Source organism: Neomonachus schauinslandi, chromosome 7 (assembly GCF_002201575.2).
Source record: "Neomonachus schauinslandi chromosome 7, ASM220157v2, whole genome shotgun sequence".
NCBI lineage: Eukaryota > Metazoa > Chordata > Mammalia > Carnivora > Phocidae > Neomonachus > Neomonachus schauinslandi.
This window is the reverse complement of record NC_058409.1, coordinates 19,580,911-19,603,004: the sequence shown is the minus strand read 5'-3', so window position 1 is coordinate 19,603,004 and position 22,094 is coordinate 19,580,911. Positions and strand designations below refer to the sequence as shown.

The 22,094-nt window shown below is 39.1% G+C and overlaps 1 protein-coding gene across 1 annotated transcript in view; it reads right to left on the bottom strand.

Annotated features, from left to right (window-relative positions):
• Positions 1–22,094, bottom strand: part of MEGF10 (multiple EGF like domains 10) — a 118,797-nt gene that overhangs the window by 76,249 nt on the left and 20,454 nt on the right. Inside the window, exon 4 of the mRNA XM_021701919.1 lies at positions 3,593–3,685. Coding sequence (XP_021557594.1) covers positions 3,593–3,685 — 93 coding nt within the window. The remainder of the gene's footprint in view (positions 1–3,592; positions 3,686–22,094) is intronic.

The window sequence follows — 22,094 nt, the reverse complement described above, 5'->3', positions numbered from 1 at the left end:
ATCTGGAGTCCATACTGACATAAAGCTTGAATAAGTGGGAGAAAGACAAATCTTCCTGACAGAAGAATTCTAAAGAACATATATAGGGACTCCCCCTCAAAGACATGAATGTAATTCCTGCCCTTCACCCTTGAGGGTAGCCTAGACTTAGACTTGCTTCCAAAGACTAGGAAAAGGGAAAATATTAACTTTATGTGGAGAAACATGGTGTACACTATGCATCAGCAAATGATGAAGTTTAACCAAGTGATGACATCATCAGTGATGTCACATGAACCTTATGATACCCCTGATATGATGTGATGAGCAGGGTATTTCAGCTCTGGGGTATTCTTTTCAAAACCCATGACCCTAGCCTAATCATGAGAAAAAACACTAGATAAACATAGACCAGGGGACAGTCCACAGGATACTTGGCCAGCACTCCTCAAGATTGTCAAGGTTAGGAAAAGCCAAAGATGGCAATTGTCATAGACCATGGGAGACTGGGCAGACATGAGAATGAAATGCAATATGGTGCCCTGGATTGGATCCTGGAACAGATAAAGGACATTAATGGAAAAAACAATGAAATCCAAAGTCTGAGGTTTAATTAATAGTAATGTACTAATGTCAGTTTCTCAATTTGACAAACTAATGGTAAGATGTTAACAAGGGGAAAACTGGATGCAGGTACATGGTAACTCTCTGCTATCCTTGCAACTCTTCTGTAAATCTAAAATGGTTCCAAAATAAAAGGTTTGCCTTAAAAAAATTTATTGTGGTTTCTGTCTCCTGATGGGACCCTGACTGATGCAATCACCTAGTCTGATTATCAAGGCAATCATTCTATGGACCTAACAAACATCATCCAATATATTCATAACCATAACCAGAGAGGGAGAGAACAGGGAAATAGAATCCTTGGAAATGAGGTCATTTATTTTTTTAAAGATTTATGTATTTGAGAGAGAGAGAGTGCACATGAGGGGGGAAGGGGCAGAGGGAGAGGGAGAGAGACAATCTCAAGCAGACTCCCCACTGAGTGTAGAGTCTGATGCCTAGCTGGATCCCAAGACCCTGAGATCATGACCTGAGCCGAAATCAAGAGTCAGATGCTTTTGCGCCTGGGTGGCTCAGTTGGTTAAGCAACTGCCTTCGGCTCAGGTCATGATCCTGGAGTCCCGGGATCGAGTCCCACATCGGGCTCCCTGCTCAGCAGGGAGTCTGCTTCTCCCTCTGACCCTCTCCCCTCTCGTGCTCTCTGTCTCTCATTCTCTCTCTCTCTCAAATAAATAAATAAATAAATAATCTTTAAAAAAAAAAAAAAAGTCAGATGCTTAACGGACTGAGCCACCCAGGCCCCCAAAACGAGGTCTTAATTTAAACTGCGCTACCTAGTAGATTACTCAAACCTGCATTTTGTTTCAAGAATTACTTGGCTTAGAATAATTAAATGACACACTTTCTAACAAGTGATATTAGAGGAACTGCTGCAGACAAAGCCCAGGTAAACCACACCCAGTGCTGCAGCTCAGAACAGCATTTGCTCAGGTGTTTAAACAAAGGGTCAGAAATGTTTTTCTCAGAGCATCTTTAAAGACCTCAGCTATCTACCAGTGTTTATTTACGCTTTTGGTCATCATAGAGCCAAAACAGAAGTTGTAAAGAAGAGACTAAAGATTGCATCAATATCATATTCTAGGATGGAAAGAATATGTGTCCTCAGAATTCTAGAGGCTTCATTAAAAAATCAGTAAACTCCAAAAGCAAGCAACAAGTTATTTTCTAGCATCCCTAAACTCCAAAATAAAGAAACAGTTTGTTTTCTAGAAGGCCTGAATCAGTTCTGGAGAGCTGAAACTCATGTAGCCTTTTGTTTTCTTCACACAAACACTCATCAGTCTGATCTCTCAGCTGGAGGCGGGCTGTGGGCTCCTTAGGACACTAACTCTGAATACGACTGCAACTATTCTATCCCACAGCATACTCGCCCTGGAATTAGGCACAAACCTCACTTTTCAAACGAAGAATACATCCACTCCTTTCATTCCTGCTAGTTGATAGAATAATGTTATTTTTCTTCAAAATGTGTAGGCACAACTGATTTTTAAGCTGGAAAAGTTAATGAAAGCAACATTGCATTTGAGGTCAGTGGGCCAGAAAAATGGCTGTGAGCCAAATCCCACATCCCAAACATTTTGCCTCCGCGGCATGTGAACAAAATGCCCACTCTCCTCCTGATCTCCAGCAGAAGCAAAACAAAACCCTGCAAGACAGTTATCCATTGGAATTGGAAGCTTTTCAGGGGCAGAAACACACACACACACACACACACACACACACTCCCTGTTTAAGACACAATAAAAAGGCTCTTTCACACAGAATGTTCTGTGCACAGACAGCACAAGGGCTACCCCTGGAGATGCTGTTTTAGGGACAGCCAAGAGATCACAAGCTTAAAACAAGCAGTTTTTACAAGATACACAGTAATCTCCCCAATTCCAAATATAAGCAAGAAAGAATTCTTAAAGCCGGTTTATCTAGTTGGCTTGAAATCCCTTTGGACTAGTTGCGGAAAATTGTGCAGTAGAAATGAAGACGAATTTGTGTTGTCATGAGATCCTGCTGATTTTTTAAAACTATGATTTCCTTTCTCTCAATGTAAAATTTCATGCATCAGAATTCAGTTGCACTTGGACTCCCCCTCACATTTTTCAAAGCAAAAAAGCAGTACAAAGAAACAGGAAGTATCCACAATTACACGTGCACCAACGAGTTAGCCAGAAAACTGAAAGTTTTAACTGTGAAATTTAGAAAAGCAACTGTATTACATGACATTCCACTGCTTAATCCTCTTAATAAAGAATAGGAGGTTTTAAGTGCAAGCTGCTTACAGTCCAAAATATCATTATGTTAGAATTATATAAATTCTATAAATTGTATAAATACAATTAGATTATATATATATATATTCTAACTGTATAAATATGTTAAAATTATATAAATTCTAACATAATGGAGACAAATTATATACCATATTACAATTTTATTTAATACCAAAATGTTCATAAATTTTCAGTTATTACCAATATTTCTCCTCCATGTTTTCTGAATGAGTACTCATTACTTGCATCTCAGAATTCAGAGGTAAATAAATATATTAAGCATTGAAAATATCAATTTTACTTCTGACTTAAAGCCAACAGGTGATACATTTTAATCACCAAGGAAGAATGCGAGATAAATGAACCTGTAAACATAGCAGTTAGGATAGATTAGTTATGTAACCAGAAAACTGCTTTACTGAACTAAGGAACCTCAATTCTGGACCCTACTCTGGAAATCATATTCATATTTACAGATGTATCAGCATCAGATTATTGAAATCTCCTTCTTTCCAAGTCCTTTTCTTTATCCTCAATTAACAACAGTTCTGTATATAACACATATACTGATTTAAAAGAAACTGTATTCCTGAGCTGGACTCAGAATCCATACCATATTCTGCATAGGGAACAAGAGGGAAACCAGGGGTTCAGGATAATCTGCAGACAAGGGAGCCCATACAGCAAAAACGCGCCGAGACAGACAAGAGCAGGTGGAAACTTACCACTGGAGCAGTTGATCCCACCCCAGCCAGGCTCACACTGACAGGTGTTTGGAGCAATGCAGCGACCGTGGACACATTTATCAGCACAGTGGGCTGTCAGAGAGAAAATCAATCAAATAAGGAAAGTTGGCACAAGAAAAAAAAAAACAAACAACAAACCAACAACACAGCTGCTTCACATCCCAGTGTCAAGTATCACTTAAAAACAACATGCATGCTTGATAATTTCCTTCAGTCCATTCCTTGGCCCTCTCGTGGTCTGCTGTGTGACCAAACAATTCCCCTTCTTATTCTGAGATCTCCAAATAAATTCATTCATTTCTACTCTTTAATTCTACTTCATGCCAAATTAGGAAAGAAGTTTCAAGGAAAACTGCCCAGCCCACATTAAAAAAAAAAAAAAAAAAGATCAATGACTATCCAAGAGTCAATTGTCAATGACTACTTGAACTTTTTGTTTCAGGAGGAGCATATGTGGATACAGGGACCAAACCAAACCCAAAGCAAGATATGAGGACTCTGAAATGGCAGAGTAGACGGAGGGGTATTGCCCTCACATGATAGCTTCACTGGAAACAAAAGTCAAATTTCTTTGGGCACATGTCATTCACAACTATGACACAGCAGAAACAGGCGCTCTTTTTCTATTGACAAAAGTATTCAAAAACTGTCACCCAGGTCTTTAGGAAGTAGTCAATTCTGATTTCTCTTTCACTAGTGAATACCTCAGGTGTGACCCACCCCGGGGAAGTCAGGGTTAAATTAAATATTATTTTAGGTGATTTAAGCAGTGTTGTATGATTATAATTTATATTGTGTATATATACTGTATATATAGTGTACATACCATGATATATATACATGTATAGTATATATATTTACATGTGTATATATATGTGTGTGTGTGTGTATAATTATATATTATATATTTTCTGGACCCAAACCAATAACCACTTCTAAGGTATTTATCAAAAAAATTTAGACATGCAGAGGGCACCTGGGTGGCTCAGTTGGTTGAGCGACTGCCTTCGGCTCAGGTCATGATCCTGGAGTCCCGGGATCGAGTCCCGCATCGGGCTCCCTGCTCAGCAGGGAGTCTGCTTCTCCCTCTGACCCTCCCCCCTCTCATGTGCTTGCTCTCTCTCATTCTCTCTCTCTCAAATAAATAAATAAAAAATCTTTAAAAAAAATTTAGACATGCAGAGATAATAGGAGAAGGCATTTTAGACGAAAAGAAAGCAAAAAGAAGGGGTAGAAAGGAGTCAAATGGAAATGAGAAGATCTGCTTGGGTGCAACGCTGGGAGCAAAAGCTTTGGAAAGATACAGACTTTGAAAACCAAACTAAGGTGTTAGGACTTTATTCTGAGAATTAACTGGGAATACCCCAATGAAATATACAGAATTATTACAACAGGCAGGTAGAGGATATCACAAGGGAATAAAGTGACCATAAACTTAAGGAACTAAAGGCTCACTTCCTTCACCAGGATAATTATTTAGCCCTCAGGCCATTGGGGACGGATGCCAGGCCAAGTGAACTTGGGACCTTGGGCCAGAGTAGAGATATTGATACTAGCATTTCAAGGAGATGCTTAGCAACTAACCAGTACTGGAGTCAGACAATCATATATTGGATTGTAAGTAAAAGTAAGATCGGCTTGTAACATATGAACACACCGGCTCGACAAAGGCTGACACATGCGGCCAGGTTAAGTCAATAGATGCCAACCTCAGGGTCCACCGTCTCTTCCCTTTTCCATGCCCATGTTTGATATTGTAGATGTGCCGTTCATTTGGAAGGTCATAGCTCCGTACTGTTCTTTGAAGTGTAGCTGTGCACATACAAGCCAGCAAACTACCAGAACTGGAGTATGGAAGGGTCCATTAAATGCCACGAAAAGCTCAGGTCTAACCGTGCCGGGGGCATATTCTGGATCACACTGTGCGCTATGGCAGCACGCACACCCCAGGACACTCCCACCTTACCGGCAACACCGACGCCCACCATAATATGTAAATGTGAAAGCGCTTTGTCTCACTTGACATCTCTGTTTGCAACATAATTGCAAACATCAGTCTTCAGACCCACATTTACCCACTTCTCCTCATTCAAGATACTAAAACTATTTAAAACTCCATTTGCGAATCTCGAGTTTTAAAGATCCAATACTAGTCGCCTCTACTATGAAAGAAGCGTTGTCTGGTACTGTGCATTTAAAAGAAAATGCAGAAATCGGTTATGGCGGTTGAAGAAAAGAAGTGTCACCCATCGCCTCAAATTCCAAAGTTTTGAGATCGCTGAGTAATCATACGAATGCTCTCATGTTTGATTCCTGATGGGACAAACTTGGTGTTTTATGAAATGAACACCAAGAAGTCCAGTCAGTTGGAATAGATAAAACAAAAATCCTGCGATGGTAATTGAAAAATCCAGATTATTTTATAGAAGCCTTGAACTAACATTTGGCCAAAGTCTGGAGCAAACTGTCAGTAGATAGTTAGCAGCAAACAAATTGATCTGTAAATTAATGAGAAACTGGAAGGGGGACTCTGCATTCCTAACGATTTTTTTTTTCTTAATTAAAACTAAAGCCAATGGAATCACCTCTGAGCATTGAAGCCTCAAGTCAAGTAATTAACTGAGTAATGGGAAATATTGTTGGGCATAGATTCCAAATGGAAAGAACACAAATTCTATAGCCACAGTGCAGGATCTTCCCACAACATTAGACTCTGTCACACAGTGCCATGTGCGTTCCATGTCCTTCCTTAACCCACCAGCTTGGACCCCCACATCTAGCAAGAGACTTCACCCAGTAACAGCTAGCCCAGCAGGAGCAAAGGGAGACATCAGAAGAAAAGAGAGTAAGCTATAAAACTCTATGTCCTCAAACGTCCCAATTTGCCAAATGGCAGGAACGCTCACTATGGCATATGTACGGACAAGCACAGACCCTCCCCCGAGGACATCAGTGGAGCTCGATCCCTACCCTAGTCTCATCTTTCCTCATTTGGCTTCAGATGCCACCTACTCTGGAGACCCAGCTTCCATAACTAACAAACTCCACGTGAGAAACCAAAGTAAGATAAAGACATCGATTTGTCCTGTAGAAAATCCCAAAGTGAACTAGAAAGAGAAAAGGAACAGAGGTCCCCCTTAACCAATGTTTAATCACTTAGATTTCAAGAATAGGTACAAAAAAAAAAAAAAAAAGAATAGGTACAAAAGACCCATCATAAGTGTGGCTCTCACAACAATGGAAAACAGTCATTTTATTCCCTATTCAGGTCCGTCCTTCTTATTTTTAGAAGGGCAATTACAATCAGGAAAATATCTACTCAATATGATTTATTTTTCACACCTCCCTTTAAGAAAATCATCACATTTCATAGTCTGAGTTCTTAGTTGTCTTTTTTAGAGACCTGATGTAACCCTGCACCCCACTAAATGCACGGGTACAGACTCATGACTTGTGAGGGGCAGCCAAGGCATCTTCCCCCTCAAGAACTAGCAGGCAAGAGATACTGATGAGAAGAACATGCCACATCTTTGAAGTGAAAGCTGTGGACAGTCTGTCTGCCCGACGGACAGGTGAAGACTGACATGATGACCCTAGGATCTTCTCTAATTAGGCTCCTATTTCAGCCTTAGTTCCTAAATCCATTTAAATCCCATTTACCAGTGCCATGGACCTCATTCCTTTCACTTGTAAATACTTGGCTTTAATACCAAGAGCCACTAACTATACTCAATAGTTTTCTCTTCTGCCACATACATTTCACTTTGGATTTACACCTAGGGTATGGCAAAAAAAAAAAAAAAAGAGTGGGCAGACTAAAGATTCCTTTATAAACCAATTATATCTCCTAATACAGTACTTATCGTTGTTCTAATGGACATACTATAATCAATTCATTTAATTTGAAAAATGTTTCCATGATCCAAGTATCTCTTGAAAATAACTATCCAGAAGAAATACAAACCTTCCAGCTAACCCATCTTTCCTCAGAAATTCCTTTTATTCTGATATTATAAATGAATAGCATAGGTCACAAATCTTGCTTGCACTCTTTACGCTGAGTTGCTATAGAGGAACATCTATTTTTAGAGTTAAAGTTGCCTTTACTGAACATAATTGCCACATTTTTTTCAGACAAGGAAACCGAGGGTAGGTACATGGAATGGTTTTCCCAACATTCGTAGCTGGTGTTAGAGGCAAAGGTAGGATTAAACTCTAGTACCTGACTCGCAGTAGACCAAAACTTATGATGGGTTTTAAGAGAGGTGTGGGACAGTGTGAAAAGGATGGTAGAGGTGATGCTGGGTCCCATACTAGGGCAGGTGAACTAGATGGCTAGGAGTCATAAGTTAGAAGCTTCAAATGAGGAAGAGAGAGAAAGCAGAGGGTTGACTTGTAAGATAAACTGTATCCACGCCATACTTTTGTTTGAGGCCAACTATATAGTCATTACAAAACTCTAATTGCTGTTACAGTGTTCAGGTGCAGACAGGAATAATCTTGTTTTCCTACATCTATATTACATTGCGGCCTACCCCACTGTGTTTGTTTAGAAAGGGGAAGGGAGTTCTCTTCCCTTCAATTTAATGTTCACTGACGTTAGCAGGCACATTTTTAGGGACTACTGTGGATACAGAGACAGCAGACCAGGAACTCTCCCTCTTCACAGAAAGTCAAATACAAGCTCCTCAAACTCAACGGACCCAGAGCAGAATGCAGGGGTATGAACAAAATACTGTGAGAGCATATTCAACAATTCCATTCCCATGAAATGTCCAAAAGGTGAATCTCTAAAGACAGACAGTGCATTAGTCATCTAGGACTTGGAGGGACTTGGTGTGGATGTGGTTCATGGTTACAGGGTTTTTCTGAGGGGATGAAAATGTTCTAAAGTTGATTGTGTGATGGTTGCACAACTCTGTGAATATACTAAGAACCACTAAATTGTATACTTTCAATGGATGAATTGTAAGGTATGAGAATTATATCTCAATAAAGCTGTCAAAAAATACTGCGAGGGCTGCAGGAAAGAGCAGTTAATTGCAACTGAAGTGAGATCAAGGAGGTTCTCATGAAAGAACATCTGAACAGAGGAAGTGGACATGTTTGTAATACAGTTGCAGGAAAGAGTGGCCAACAGCTGAGTTTCATACTCCTTTCTCCTTCCATCCCATTCCCAAAGTTGCAAAACCCACCATTTGGGGTCAGGGCTCTTGCCCCCCCAGCACCAGTGGTCCATAGATGACCTGCAGAGATGGCTGATCAGTCATGGAAAGTGAGGGAACATGGCGAGCCTAGAAATCTGCATTTAATAAACGTAATTAAAAAAATATTTATCTCAAATTCCTTTTCCCTACATTCCTAATAGAGCTTTCATGGCTCTTAAGGACAAGTACAAAGAGTGCCTACTAGTAACGTCTTCAGCAAACATCTTGAGTTGTATACCTAATGTCTATTCTTCCTTCCATCCCACCTTCACCAGGGACAATAATGTGACCAGTAATTAACTACATTTCCCAGCCCTCTTTCTGGATTGAAGCATCCAGGTGGAAGACCGTATAGGGGACAGACTTAATTAGAGTCATTCCCCTTCTCTTTCTCCATTCTGATGCCTGTTGTGTGGACAAAATGGTTGAATCTGCAAATACTATCATGACCTTGAAGGAAGGGCCCAGAGAATCATGGAACCCTTTGCTCTGGATTCCTTATATGGATGAATGCATGCCATGAATCAACCACTTCCAGACTTCTCGTTACATAATGACAATAAACCCCTGTACATGTTTCTGTTTTTCAAGTATCTATTTATTGCAGCCAAACATGATTCCTAACTAAAACTGCCCTTTCAGGAGATCTTTCAGGTGAGTCAGTTCTTCAATTAAAAAAAAATAAAAATAAGAGCAGAAAATGATTATCTTAAAAAAAGCTGAAAAAGAATTTGGCAAAATCCACTATCCATTAATGATAAAAATTTTCTGGGAACTAGGAACAAAAAAGGCACTTTCTCAACCTGATAAAAGGCAAATATGAAAAACCTACTACTAATACAGTCAAATAATAGTAAAAGAATGAATGTTCTACCCCCCCCACCCACACACACAAGATTAAGAAGACAAGGAAGTCTGCTCTTACAATTTCTATTCAACATTACACTAGAGACTCTAGCAAGTATAATAACACAATAAAAAAAGAAATAAAAGATATCCAGACTGGGAAGAGAAAGGTAAATCTGCTTTTATTTATAGATTACGTAAATATATCTATGTATGTAGAATATCTGATGAATCTACAAAAAATGAATCTAAAAATAATAAGAGTTTTACAAAGTTGCAGATAAAAAAACCAATATACAAAAAATATATTTCTATATGCTAGCAATGGACAAGCAGACGCTGAAATTTTAAAAGCCACCTACAATAGCATCAAAAAAGGGTGAGTCTGACCAAAAATGTGAAAGACATATACACTAAGAATTAACATCACTTCTGAAAGTAAAGAATTGAACAAAACTATCAATCAATTTGACTTATTTGACACTTACAGAACTCATTCCACAGCAGCAGAACATACATACTCTCTCCAAACAGAGATAGACCTTGTTTATAAGTCAGATGATTCAATATTGTTAAGATATCAGTTCCCTTCCAAATAGATCATAGATTCAACACAGTCAAAATCCCAGCAGTTTTTCCTATAAATATTGACAAGCTGATTTAAAATTTATATGTTAATGCAAAGTGCCTACAAGGGCCAAAACAACTTTGAAAAAGAAATACAAATACTACTTGCTTTAAGACTTACAATGCTTACAAAGACATGTGATGTTGGTGTAAATATAGACAAACAGATCAGTGGAATGGAAAAGAGAGTCCAGAAATTAATTTACACATGTATGGACAATTATCTTTTCACAGAGGTACAAAGGCCTTTTAAAAAGGCCTCACTGAAGAAAGAAACAATGCTGGAAAAATTGAATATCCATATACAAATAAATTAATGTGGGAAATTGCACACCATATACAAAAATTAACTCAAAATGAATCATAGACCTAAATCTAAACCTAAACCTAAAAGTATAAAAACCTATAGAAGGAAACCCAGAGGAGAAAACCTTTGTGACCTTGAGTTGGACAAAGGGTTCTCAGATCCAACACCAAAAACACAATTTGCAAAAGAACAGATTAATGAATTTGTCCAACAAAATTAAAATTTATGCTTTTCAAAAAAACATTATGAGAATGAAAAGATAAGTCACGGGATGAAACTAATTTTTTCAAAAAATATTTTCTGATAAAGAACTTGTATCCAGAATACATAAAGAGTACTAAGAAAATAATCAGTGCAGTTACAAATAAATAAATAGGCAAAAGATCTGAACACTTTATCACAGAAGATGTACTAATGGCAAATAAGCTCATGAAAAGATGCTCATTATCATTAATCACCAGAACAGCGCAAATTAAAATGACAAGATAATACTGCATAGCTATTCAAATGACTGAAATTAAGAGGACTGTGTTAACAGATGGCACAGAGGTGGAAGAAGTACAACTTTCCTACATTGCTAGTGAGAATGTAAAATGGACAACCACTCTGGAAAAATCTGGCAGTTCCTTAAAATGTTTATACGGATGCTTGGATTGTTTGCAGTGTTTGGCTATTACAAATAAACATCTCTGAACACTTGTGTATAAGAACAAAATGATGCACCCCCTCCGCTCCTAGGTTTGAGACAAGACAAATAAAGGCCTATGTCCATCCATACCAAGAACTTGTGTTCTTTGTAATTGCCCAAAACAGTCGATAAACACATGAAAGAATATATAAAGGGTGGTACATCCACACAGTAGAATACTACTCAGCAATAAGAAGGAATGAACTAATGATACACAAGAAAATATGGATAAGTCCCAATATGATTATGCTGAGTGCAAGAGACTAGACACAAGACAAAACATACTGTATGATTCTATTTATATACATCTCTAGAAAATACAAACTAATCTCAAGTGACAGAAAGCAGATCAGTAGGTACCTAAGGAAGTGGGGAACAGGTAGAAGTGGATGGAAGGAATTACAAAGGCACGTGAGGAAATGTTTGTATGTGATGCGTATGTTCACTATCAGGACTGAGATGGATGGTTTCACGGTTGTAGACATGAAATGCATGCCAAAACCTATCATACATACACTTCAATTTGTAGTTATTTTCTGTCAGTTTTACCTCAGTAGAGCTGTTAAAAACAACAACAAAACTAGAGAGCGAGGAGAACTACCAAAAAAAGGACAAAAAGACCTCTCTAGAAGAGGACAGATTTTAAAAAGTCTGAAGGAACACTAAAATAGTGTACATGCTTGGCAATTTCCGTAAGAATCTATGGTCATTGATGGATGGGCTCTGCAAATACTTATGAAGGTACCGGCTTAGAAGTTCCCAAGAAATAAATATTTGGGGAACTGCTTATACTAAAAACTCCTAATGTAATATTCTACTAAACTTTTCCTCTACAATGTGAATGACTTCTACAGGGAAAAAAAAAAGTTTGTGTTGAAATAGACTATTGTAATGGATCCCACACAAGGGACTGAAACACCATCTGTGGAGCACATAATCCTATTCATTTGTTTGAAAATGGAAAGAGTTTTTAGCTTAATTCCACACATATACAGGCCTTATCTATTTTGGCCATGGACTCTCCCATTGTCTCTTTAGGTTAAATCAGATTAAGTCACGTAAGTAACATGATCCTAATGGATCATACTTTCAAAAAGTTAATAAGCACTGGAATAAACTCTAATTTTCCGAAGCACGAATTTATCACAACTCAGCCTACAACCGGTCTGTTGGGACAACTCCAAGCTGGTTCAGTTTGAGAAAGATTTCAAAATCATCAGCATACAGTTTAGAGAAGAAACCAGAAGGAAAGCCCCTTCGTTTGTGATCAATCATTTCCCTCCTAGTCCTGTCATGTTGATGTCTGCGAGGAAAGCAAGATGATTCTACAGGAAGTGCCATACCAGGCTCTTCTGTTTTTAGAAAGGCATTCCTCTTGCTTCAACCACTCTCTGTGGAGCCATGGAATTCTTGCGCAAATACTCTTTCCCACAGCATGTTTTCCGCCACATGGCATTTCCCTCAGTCTGCCCTATTTCATCTCAATGACACTTGTTCCAGACACTTTGCTACCAGCTAGCTAATACAACTGAATCACACGTTCATAATAAAGGCCAGCTCAAGGCAGTTACGAGGGCAATGGGTGTCTGAGTTTTGGTTGCCCCTTTCCCCATTCAGTGTCCTCACCCCTCCTCCCTCCTTGGTGGCAGTCCCTGGATACTTCCTTTCGGACTCTGGTGCCCTCGTGTTCCTTCTACAGCCCTGTCTCCACTAGCTTGACAATAAATGGAGTCCTCATAGCCAAGGGCCAATGATTAATAATAACAACTAAGATTATCTCCTTGTCAGGGACATACTTGCATTTTAGGATCGGAAGACTTAAGCCAAATATACAAATTAAGTGGTAGAACTTCTTCAAAGAGAGGAAGATCAAGGGTCCAAGAGAAAACTGGCAACTGGACCTTTGCTACTAGAATGCTCCACGAAAACCAGGGAACACAAACTCAATGCCTCCAGGAGCCACATGGGATCAATGAGGAGAGTAGGCAGGTCAAGGAAGGCCTGAGAAAATGCAGAGAGCATTTGCTCATGTAAAAGGGACAGCTCCAGGAGGTCAAAAGGAACAAACTTCCCATTATAAAATAAGTAAGTGACAGCACGGCAACTCTACTAGTAATACTGTATTGCATATTTGAAGGTTGCTAAGAGTAGATCTTAGAAGTTCTCATCACAAGAAAAAAAATATTTTGCAACTATGTGTGGTGATGGATGTTAACTAGACTTACTGTGGGGATCATTTCACAACATCTACATATATTGAATTGTGGTGTTGTACGCCTGAAACTAATATAATGTTATATGTCAATTATATCTCAATTACAAATAAATAAATAAATAAATAAATAAATAAAAGGGACAGCTCCCCTTCAATGTCTCTAGTCTCTTGCCACATAATAATATCAAGCCAATGTTACCAGTTGCCTGGTTTTTCCATGGAAGAGGAAAGTCCTAAGTATTAGGTTAAATTTAATATCAAGATCAGCTTCATAGGCATACTCACTGATGACTTTATGTTTGGTGAACAACTGTTTGCCATGAAATATCTCTGTTAATAATCTTCAAAGCCTGGAGGAGAGGCCCCACCAATGCTGGCCCAGGTGGTAAAGCCAGTAAATAGGTACAGCTTCTATGCCACGATGAAGGGTAGAAGGTCTGCCATATCCTCTCATGACTCAACTAAATATTTCCCTTTCTTGAGTTGTTAAAACAGATATTATGGGGCGCCTGGGTGGCTCAGTTGGTTGAGCAACTGCCTTCGGCTCAGGTCATGATCCTGGAGTCCCGGGATCAAGTCCCACATCGGGCTTCCTGCTCAGCGGGGAGTCTGCTTCTCCCTCTGACCCTCCCCACTCTCATGCTCTCTCTATCTCATTCTCTCTCTCAAATAAATAAATAAAATCTTAAAAACAAAAAAACAAAAACAAAAACAGATATTATGATTGTACTCCCCCTCAACAACCATTCGGCATCTCCCCATGGACATAAAAAGTGTCTTTTTTTTTTTTTAAGATTTTATTTATTTATTTGAGAGAGAGAGAGAATGAGAGAGAGCACATGAAAGGGGGGAGGGGCAGAGGGAGAAGCAGGCTCCCTGCCAAGCAGGGAGCCCGATGCGGGACTCGATCCAGGGACTCCAGGATCATGACCTGAGCTGAAGGCAGTCGCTTAACCAACTGAGCCACCCAGGTGCCCGATAAAAAGTGTCTTTATGGGAGCTGTGGGATTCAGCGCCATGCTCCAGATGGCCCAGGAGTCTTGCCTACCCACGCATTAGGGAGTAGACATACAGACCTCAGCCCCAGCTACAGACCCTGCAGTGGCCCATAAACTGTCTCCAGTCCATCTTGGCCAAGGTCCAGGAGCCCCTGAAGAACTGTCTTAACCACCTGTGGAAGAGAGAGCCTTTGTGGGAGACCAGGTTTACAGTGGAGAACCTCCAGCACATCACTGGAGCAAAAAAATGCAAGTGTAGACACACTGGGGAGGCTAAGAGGAACAGTTGTATTGTACTCATCCTCCCTCCCCCGGGGCAGCACAGCTCAGTGCCAAAAGAACCCTTCTTTGCCTGTGATTTCTCGTGCCAGGGAAAGAGAGAGTGTGCATTTCCCCCAAATGTGTAGAACCTTGTCAGAGAGGCCCATTTCTCTCTTGTCACATCCAGAGTATAGAGTTGGGAGCTACATGATTGGGGAATGGGAAGAGGCTGGGAGAGTAGCAGATAGGAATCTTGGAGGGCATTAAAGGAATGTAGATCCTATCTGCGTTTCAGAGTTCACCGAGAAGTCCACCCATGAGCCACTGGGAATGCCCAGCCTGTGGATTCTCCTAACTGGCCCATGAACACTCCCAATATTCCATGTTCCTTAAACCACCCCCCACTCTTGTCCGGCTCTCTGTGCATGCTCCCAACGGTGGTAAGAATGAGCTTTGGCAGCTGGTTAGTAAACATGTCCAGAAAGTCAGCCCAAATCTGTGGGCCAAGGAGAGACTACAAGCTCGAGCTTTAGCTCTGCCCTTGGGAAAGCAAAGGAGAGGCTGTCAGCACAGCACGTGGCCTGGTGTGTTCCAGAATAGAAGGCATGCAAGTTTAAGAATTCTGCCACAAGAGGGAGCAAGAAGCGAGAAGCAAATCAATAGAGGATCTGAGAAAGCCTCAGAATCCCTAGCAGAGCTGACCGAAAAGTGTTTGCCTTCTAAAGTCAGTCAGTAAAGACTGGAGAAGGTGTCTATTATTACAAATGGGAAGATAACAGCAACAAAAGACTTCAAGGAACATTAAATATCAAGGGAACATGACGCCACCAAGGGAATACAGGAATCTTCCAGTAACCAACCTCAAAGACACGAAGAGCTGTGATTTACCCAATAAAGAATTCAAAATATCTGTTAAGGAAGCTCAACGAGCTACACAAAAAAAGAACAATTCACTAAGATTAGGAAAACAATATACAAACAGAATGAGAAGTTTTATGAAAAATAGTTAAAAAGAACCAAATAGAAATTCTGACTCTGAAGAATACAATGAATGAAATGAAAAATGCAAGAGGGCATAAAAAGATTATGATATCTATAATATGTTTTATATAAGCCTTATGGTAATCACAGAGCAAAAACCGACAGTAGATACACAAAGGAGAACAGAATCAAAGGATACCACTATGAAAAATCATCAATTCACAAAGGAAGGCACCAACAGAGGGACAAAGGGACAAGGGAACTACCAAACAGTCAGAAAACAATAAGATGGCATTATTAAGTCCTTACCTACTGAAAAGTACTCTAAATGTAATGGATGAATTCTCCAATCAAAAGGCACAGAGTAGCTGGATTGGTTTTATAAAAAAGCAAGATCAAACTATATGCTGCCCAGAACAGACTCACTTCAGCTTTATGCATACATAAAGGTTCAAAGAGAAGGGATGAAAAAAGTTATTCCAGCCAAATGGAAACCAAAAGAAAATAGGGGTACCTACCTATACTTGTATGTGAGAAAAGAGACTATAATCCAAAAAGGGCAATAAGAGAGAAAGAAGGTTACTATATAATGTTAAACGGGTCAGTTCATCAAAAGGATATACAATTGTAAGTATATATGCACCCCAAATTGGAGCAATTAAATATATCAATCATATGCCAACAGATCTGAAGAAAGAAATAGACAGTAATATAATAATAGTAGAGGACTTTAATATCCTACTTGCACCAGTGGATAGATCATTCACCCTGAAAATCAATGAAGAAATGCTGGACTTTAACTTTACTTTAGACCATGTGGACTTCAAACAGACATATAAGACATATTTGGTCCCAAAGCAGCAGAATACATGTTCTCAACTGCATATGGAACATTCTTCAGGATACCATATGATAGGATTGCAAAACAAATCTTAGCAAATTTAAGAAGACTGGGATCATATCAAGTATCTTTTCCAATTACAGTGGGCTGAAACTAGAAATCACTAACAGGAGAAAAAGTAGAAAATTCACAAATATATGGAAATATCACAATACAGTTCTGAACAACCAATGGGTCAAAGAAATTTTTAAAAATTAAATATCTTGAAACAAACAAAAGAGGAAACACAACATACCAACACTTATGGGATATAGCAAAGGGTGTTCTAAAAGGTAAGTTCATAGTAATAAACACAGACATTAATAGAATATCTCAAAAAACAACCTAACTCTACATATCAAGGAACTAGGGAACTAGAAAAAATAAAACAAAACAAAACAACAACAACAAAAAGAACCAACTAAGCTCAAAGTTAACACAAGGAAGGAAATGACAAAGAGCAGAAATAAAAGAAATAAAGACTGAAACACAGTAAAATAGACCAACAAAGCTAAAAGCTGGTTTTTTGAAAAGATTATCAAAGTTGACAAATCTTTAGCTAGACTACCTATGGAGAAAAGAGAGAGACTAAACGAATAAAATTAGAAATGAAAGAGGAGATGTTACAACTGGTAACACTGAAATAAAAAATATTGTAAGACACTATTATGAACAATTAGAGATCAACCAATTGGAGAACTGAGAAGAAATGGATAAATTCCTAGAAACGTAAGACCTACCAAAAGTGAATCATGAAGAAATAGAAAATCTCAACGAACCCATAAGGAGTAAGGAGACAGAAAACTTTCCAACAAAGAAAAGCCCAGGACCAAAGTGTTGCCCTGGTGAATTTACAAGACATTTAAAGAAGAATTCATGCCAATTTTTCTCAAACTCTTCCCCAAAATTGAAGAAAACACTCCCAAACTCATTTTACAAAGCCAGCATTATCCTGATATCAAAACCAGTAAGGAAACTCCAAGAAAAGTAAATTATCTATCAATATCCTTGATGAATATAGAAACAAAAATTCTCAGCAAAATATTAGCAAAGCAAATTCAGGAGCACATTACAAGGATCACATACACTATGCAAGAGGGATTTATCCTTGGGATGCAAAGATGGTTCAACATAAAATGTGATACACCACATTAATCTAATCAAAGATAAGTTGAATGATCATCTCAATAGGTACAGAAAGAGCATTTGCCAAAATAAAGCATCCTTTCATGATGTGAACTCTCAAACAATTGGGCATGTAAGGAATGTAGGTCAACTTAAGAAAGCCCATGGCGGGCGCCTGGGTGGCTCAGTTGGTTGAGCGACTGCCTTCGGCTCAGGTCATGATCCTGGAGTCCCGGGATCAAGTCCCGCATCGGGCTCCCTGCTCGGCAGGGAGTCTGCTTCTCCCTCTGACCCTCCCCCTCTCATGTGCTCGCTCTCTCTCTCTCTCTCTCTCATTCTCTCTCTCAAATAAATAAATAAAATCTTAAAAAAAAAAAAAAAAGAAAGAAAGCCCATGGCTAGCATCATGCTCAATGGTAAAAAGTGAAAGCTTTTCCTCTAAGATCTGGAACGAGACAAGCGCACCCACTCTCACCACTTCTATTCAACTTAGTCCTGGAAGTCCCATCCAGGGCAATCAGGTAAGGAAAAGAAAAAAAGGCATCAATATTAGAAAGGAAGAAGTAAAATTTTCTCTGTACATAATATAATCTTATATAGAGAAAATCGTGAAGACTCCATCAAAAGCAGTTAGAACTAATCAACATATTTGGTAAAGTTACAGGATACAAAAATCAACATACAAAAATCAGTTTCAATTTTATACAGTAATGACAAAATATATGAAAAAGAAATGAAACAGTTTTGTTCACAACAGCATCAAAAACAGTAAAGTACTTAAGAATAAATTTAACCAAGGAGGTGAAACTTTTGTACACTGAAAACTACAAAACTTTGATGAAAATAATTTAAGAAAACACAAATAAATGGAAAGATGTCGTGTTCATGGATTGGAAGGATTAATATTGTTAAAATGTCCATAGTTCCCAAAGCCTATTCAATGCTATCCCTATAGATTTCCAATAGTATTGGGATTTTAATAGCATTTTTCACAGAAATAGAAACAACAATCCCAAAATTCTTATAAAACCACAAACCACCCCTGAATAGCCAATGTAATCTTAAGAAATAAATACAAATCTGGAGGCACCATTCTTGCTGATTTCAACCTATATTACATAGCTATCATAACGAAAACAGTATGGCACTGACACATAGACCATTGCAACAGATCTGAGAGCCCATAAATAAACCCCAGGAATAAATGGTCAACTAATATTTGATGAGAAAGCCAAGAATACTCAATGGGGAGAGTAGAGTCTCTTAAATAAATGGTGCTAAGAAAAGTAGATAATCACATGCAGAAGAATGAAATTGGACCCCTCTCTTACACTACTTACAAAAATTAACTCAAAATGGATTAAAACCTGAAACCATAAAACTCCTAGAAGAAAGCATAGGGAAAGAGTGCCGTGATTTTTTTGATAGTATGCTGAAAGCACAAGCAATGAAAGCAAAAATAAGTAAGTGGGATTATATTGAAGTAAAATGCTTCTGCACAGCAAAAGAAACAACCAACAAAATGAAAAGTCAACCTACAGTATGAAAGAAAATATTTGCAAATCTTATGTCTGATAAGGGGTTAATATCCAAAATATATAAAAACTCATACAACTCAATAGCAAAAACCAAACAACCCAAAGGGTACAAACTCGCAGTAATAAGTTCTGGGGCTCTAATGTACAGCATGTCAACTATAGTTAATAATACTATATTATATACAGAAACTTGCTAAGAAAAGTAGGTCTTAAATGTTCTCACCATGTGCTCAGGTTGTGATCTCAGGGTCGTGAGACCAAGCCCCACATCAGCTCCATGCTTAGCGCCGAGTCTGCAGGGGACTTTTTCTCTCTTCCCCCTGCACTCTCTCACTCTCTCGCAAATAAATAAATATTTTAAAAAAAGTTCTCACCACAAACAAGAAATGGTAATTCTGTAAGATGATGGAGGTGTTAACTAACCCTATTATAATCATTTTGCAGTACATGTAAATGTGTCAAATTAAAATGTTGTACACCTTAAACTTGCATGTCATAGGTCAATTATGGGGAGCTGGGAAGAAAACCCAAGAAATTAAAGATCCAAAGAGTCCCTGATAAGTTAAATATTTGTAATTACCAGTCTAAGTTTCTATAAAAGAACACCAAATCCCTTATAGCATTGTTTCCCAATAAGTAGATTCTGAGAACTATCAGTTCTATCATGCTCTTGGGGAAGAAAAGTGGGAGCAGAATTTCACGGCCAAATAAATTTGAGACACACCTTTACTCCAAGCATTTCCAGAGACTTTACAAGACAGCCATAAATCTTTGAGAAAGGGGACCAAGCACAAGGCGTTTCCCAATCTCACTGGATAATGCAACAGTGAATTCCATAGGATGGGTATTCAGTAGCTCACACTAGGGGCATATAACTACAGATAACGCCCAGGGTCCAAGTTTCTAGAAACCTACTCTCCTCCTTGGATCAACAGATCGATTTCATCTGGGGTGGCAGAGTTCATTTTTGTCTCCCAATTACATGCTAAGTACAATAGATCAACCTAATTGTTTTTGAGCTTAAACATCAGTTTGGGGGCTGTGTTTTTAGACCTGCCCCCATAACCATTGCCCCTCCGATGTGCCCAGCTGGCCAGGGAGGTCCACCTTCAAATCGTGGTGTCCTCTAGGTTTACCTAAGAAGGCTGCTTCTCTACGGAGTGGTTCTCTTGGAGCTCTAGCTGATTTCTTTCAACCCTTTTAGAATTATTCATCAAGACAAAAACCACCTCTGGAACTTGGGATATTGCTGCAGCTTATGGGAAGAGTAGTGTCCATGCAACCCTGCTGATATTATTACATGACTCCCCCCTCCTTTTGCAGCTCTGTGTGTGGCCCACAGGGATGTATTAGGATTTACCACTGGATTATCTGTGAAGGTGCTGACGGTCACCATCCTAGACGACAAAAAATGCAAGTTCTGTCATCACCTGGCCAGGTCAATGTTTTGTGGTTGGTCATTTAAATCAAAATGTGTTTTTCCCATTATTTTAAAATGACTTTGCTGTAAAAAGATCTGAGCCATAGTACAATAAAAATTGCTTCTCAGTTCTGAGCTTCTTCTATTAACTATTACCTATCCCTGTAAGGAGACTGCATAAATTGTTAGGCCTGTGGGAATTCCACCTGTCCTGTAAAGGCTAAAATTGCAGGAACTCATTTTCTAGAGATAAGGCAAGGATTTTTCATTGCTTCCCTTTGGCCCTGCCTCCATGGGACTCTAAAGTCAGGCTTTCTTAAGCAAAAAAAAACAGGCAGTAGACATGATTTCCATCTGTTTGGACTAAGGCTATCTTGAATTCATGATTTATTATTACTATTACTATTATTATTAAATCCCATGGTACCTATTTATGAAATCCTAACTAGTGAGCAAACACTGACCATCAGTAAATCAACAAAGATTTCTGGGCATTGTTTATCAGTTTTGCTATCTTTACTACTAGCAGAGACCAAAGAGCAAAACTGGAAAACTGAAGTTTAGGTCCCAATAGATGTGTGGGAAAATTGGAATTTCTGCTGGTGAAGTATGGGGACAAAGGGCCTTTCCCAGTATTTAGTGATAGGTTCCTCTGCACCAAGTCGGGCTCCATAGCAACAGAATACAGGGTCCCTATGGAAACATGAAAAAATCCACTGCCAGTGGCAGAAAGGGCATCATGAGTAGGTATACTTAGAAACATACCATCTGACTGCTGTCAGTTCAACGTCTCTTTGGCTAGCCTAACAGGATTGTCTCGCTTTTATCTGGACTCAAAAGAGTCTACTGGCCACAGTTGTTGGGAAATACTTGACAAGATCACAACTTTATTATTAATTGAGCCTGTGAAAGTCAAGCAAATCCAGAGCAGGAGGCTCAGATTGCCTTCAGCTTCAGGGAGATGCTCCTCTCTCCTTAAGGTCTCATTCTGCCTCCCTAAATTTCCCCAGAGACGTCCAGCTCGACAATAAACAGCCCTCTGCCAAAGGTGGAAACTTCACAGCCTGAACGAGGCATTTTGCCCCTGTGCTCCGGCTCTTCTCATCTTGAAAAATCTGAGCCCAAAACTTTGCCGCAGCAAAAGACCAAAATGACATGAAACCTGACTAAAGAATTTCCTGTGTTCTTCCATAAACTCCAGGTGAAGGAAATGAGTATCTGCAGCGCAGTTCTTCCCAAAAGCCTTGCCCATTAGGACAATTTGCCCAAACCTGCACTCTCACTCCTCCCAGACCCTCCTATGGCTGACGCCATGCAAAATGTGGCTGTTGACAACGTCTCTTTTTCAATTCCCTGAATTAAATTGCTGACAATATAATCCTGAGTTA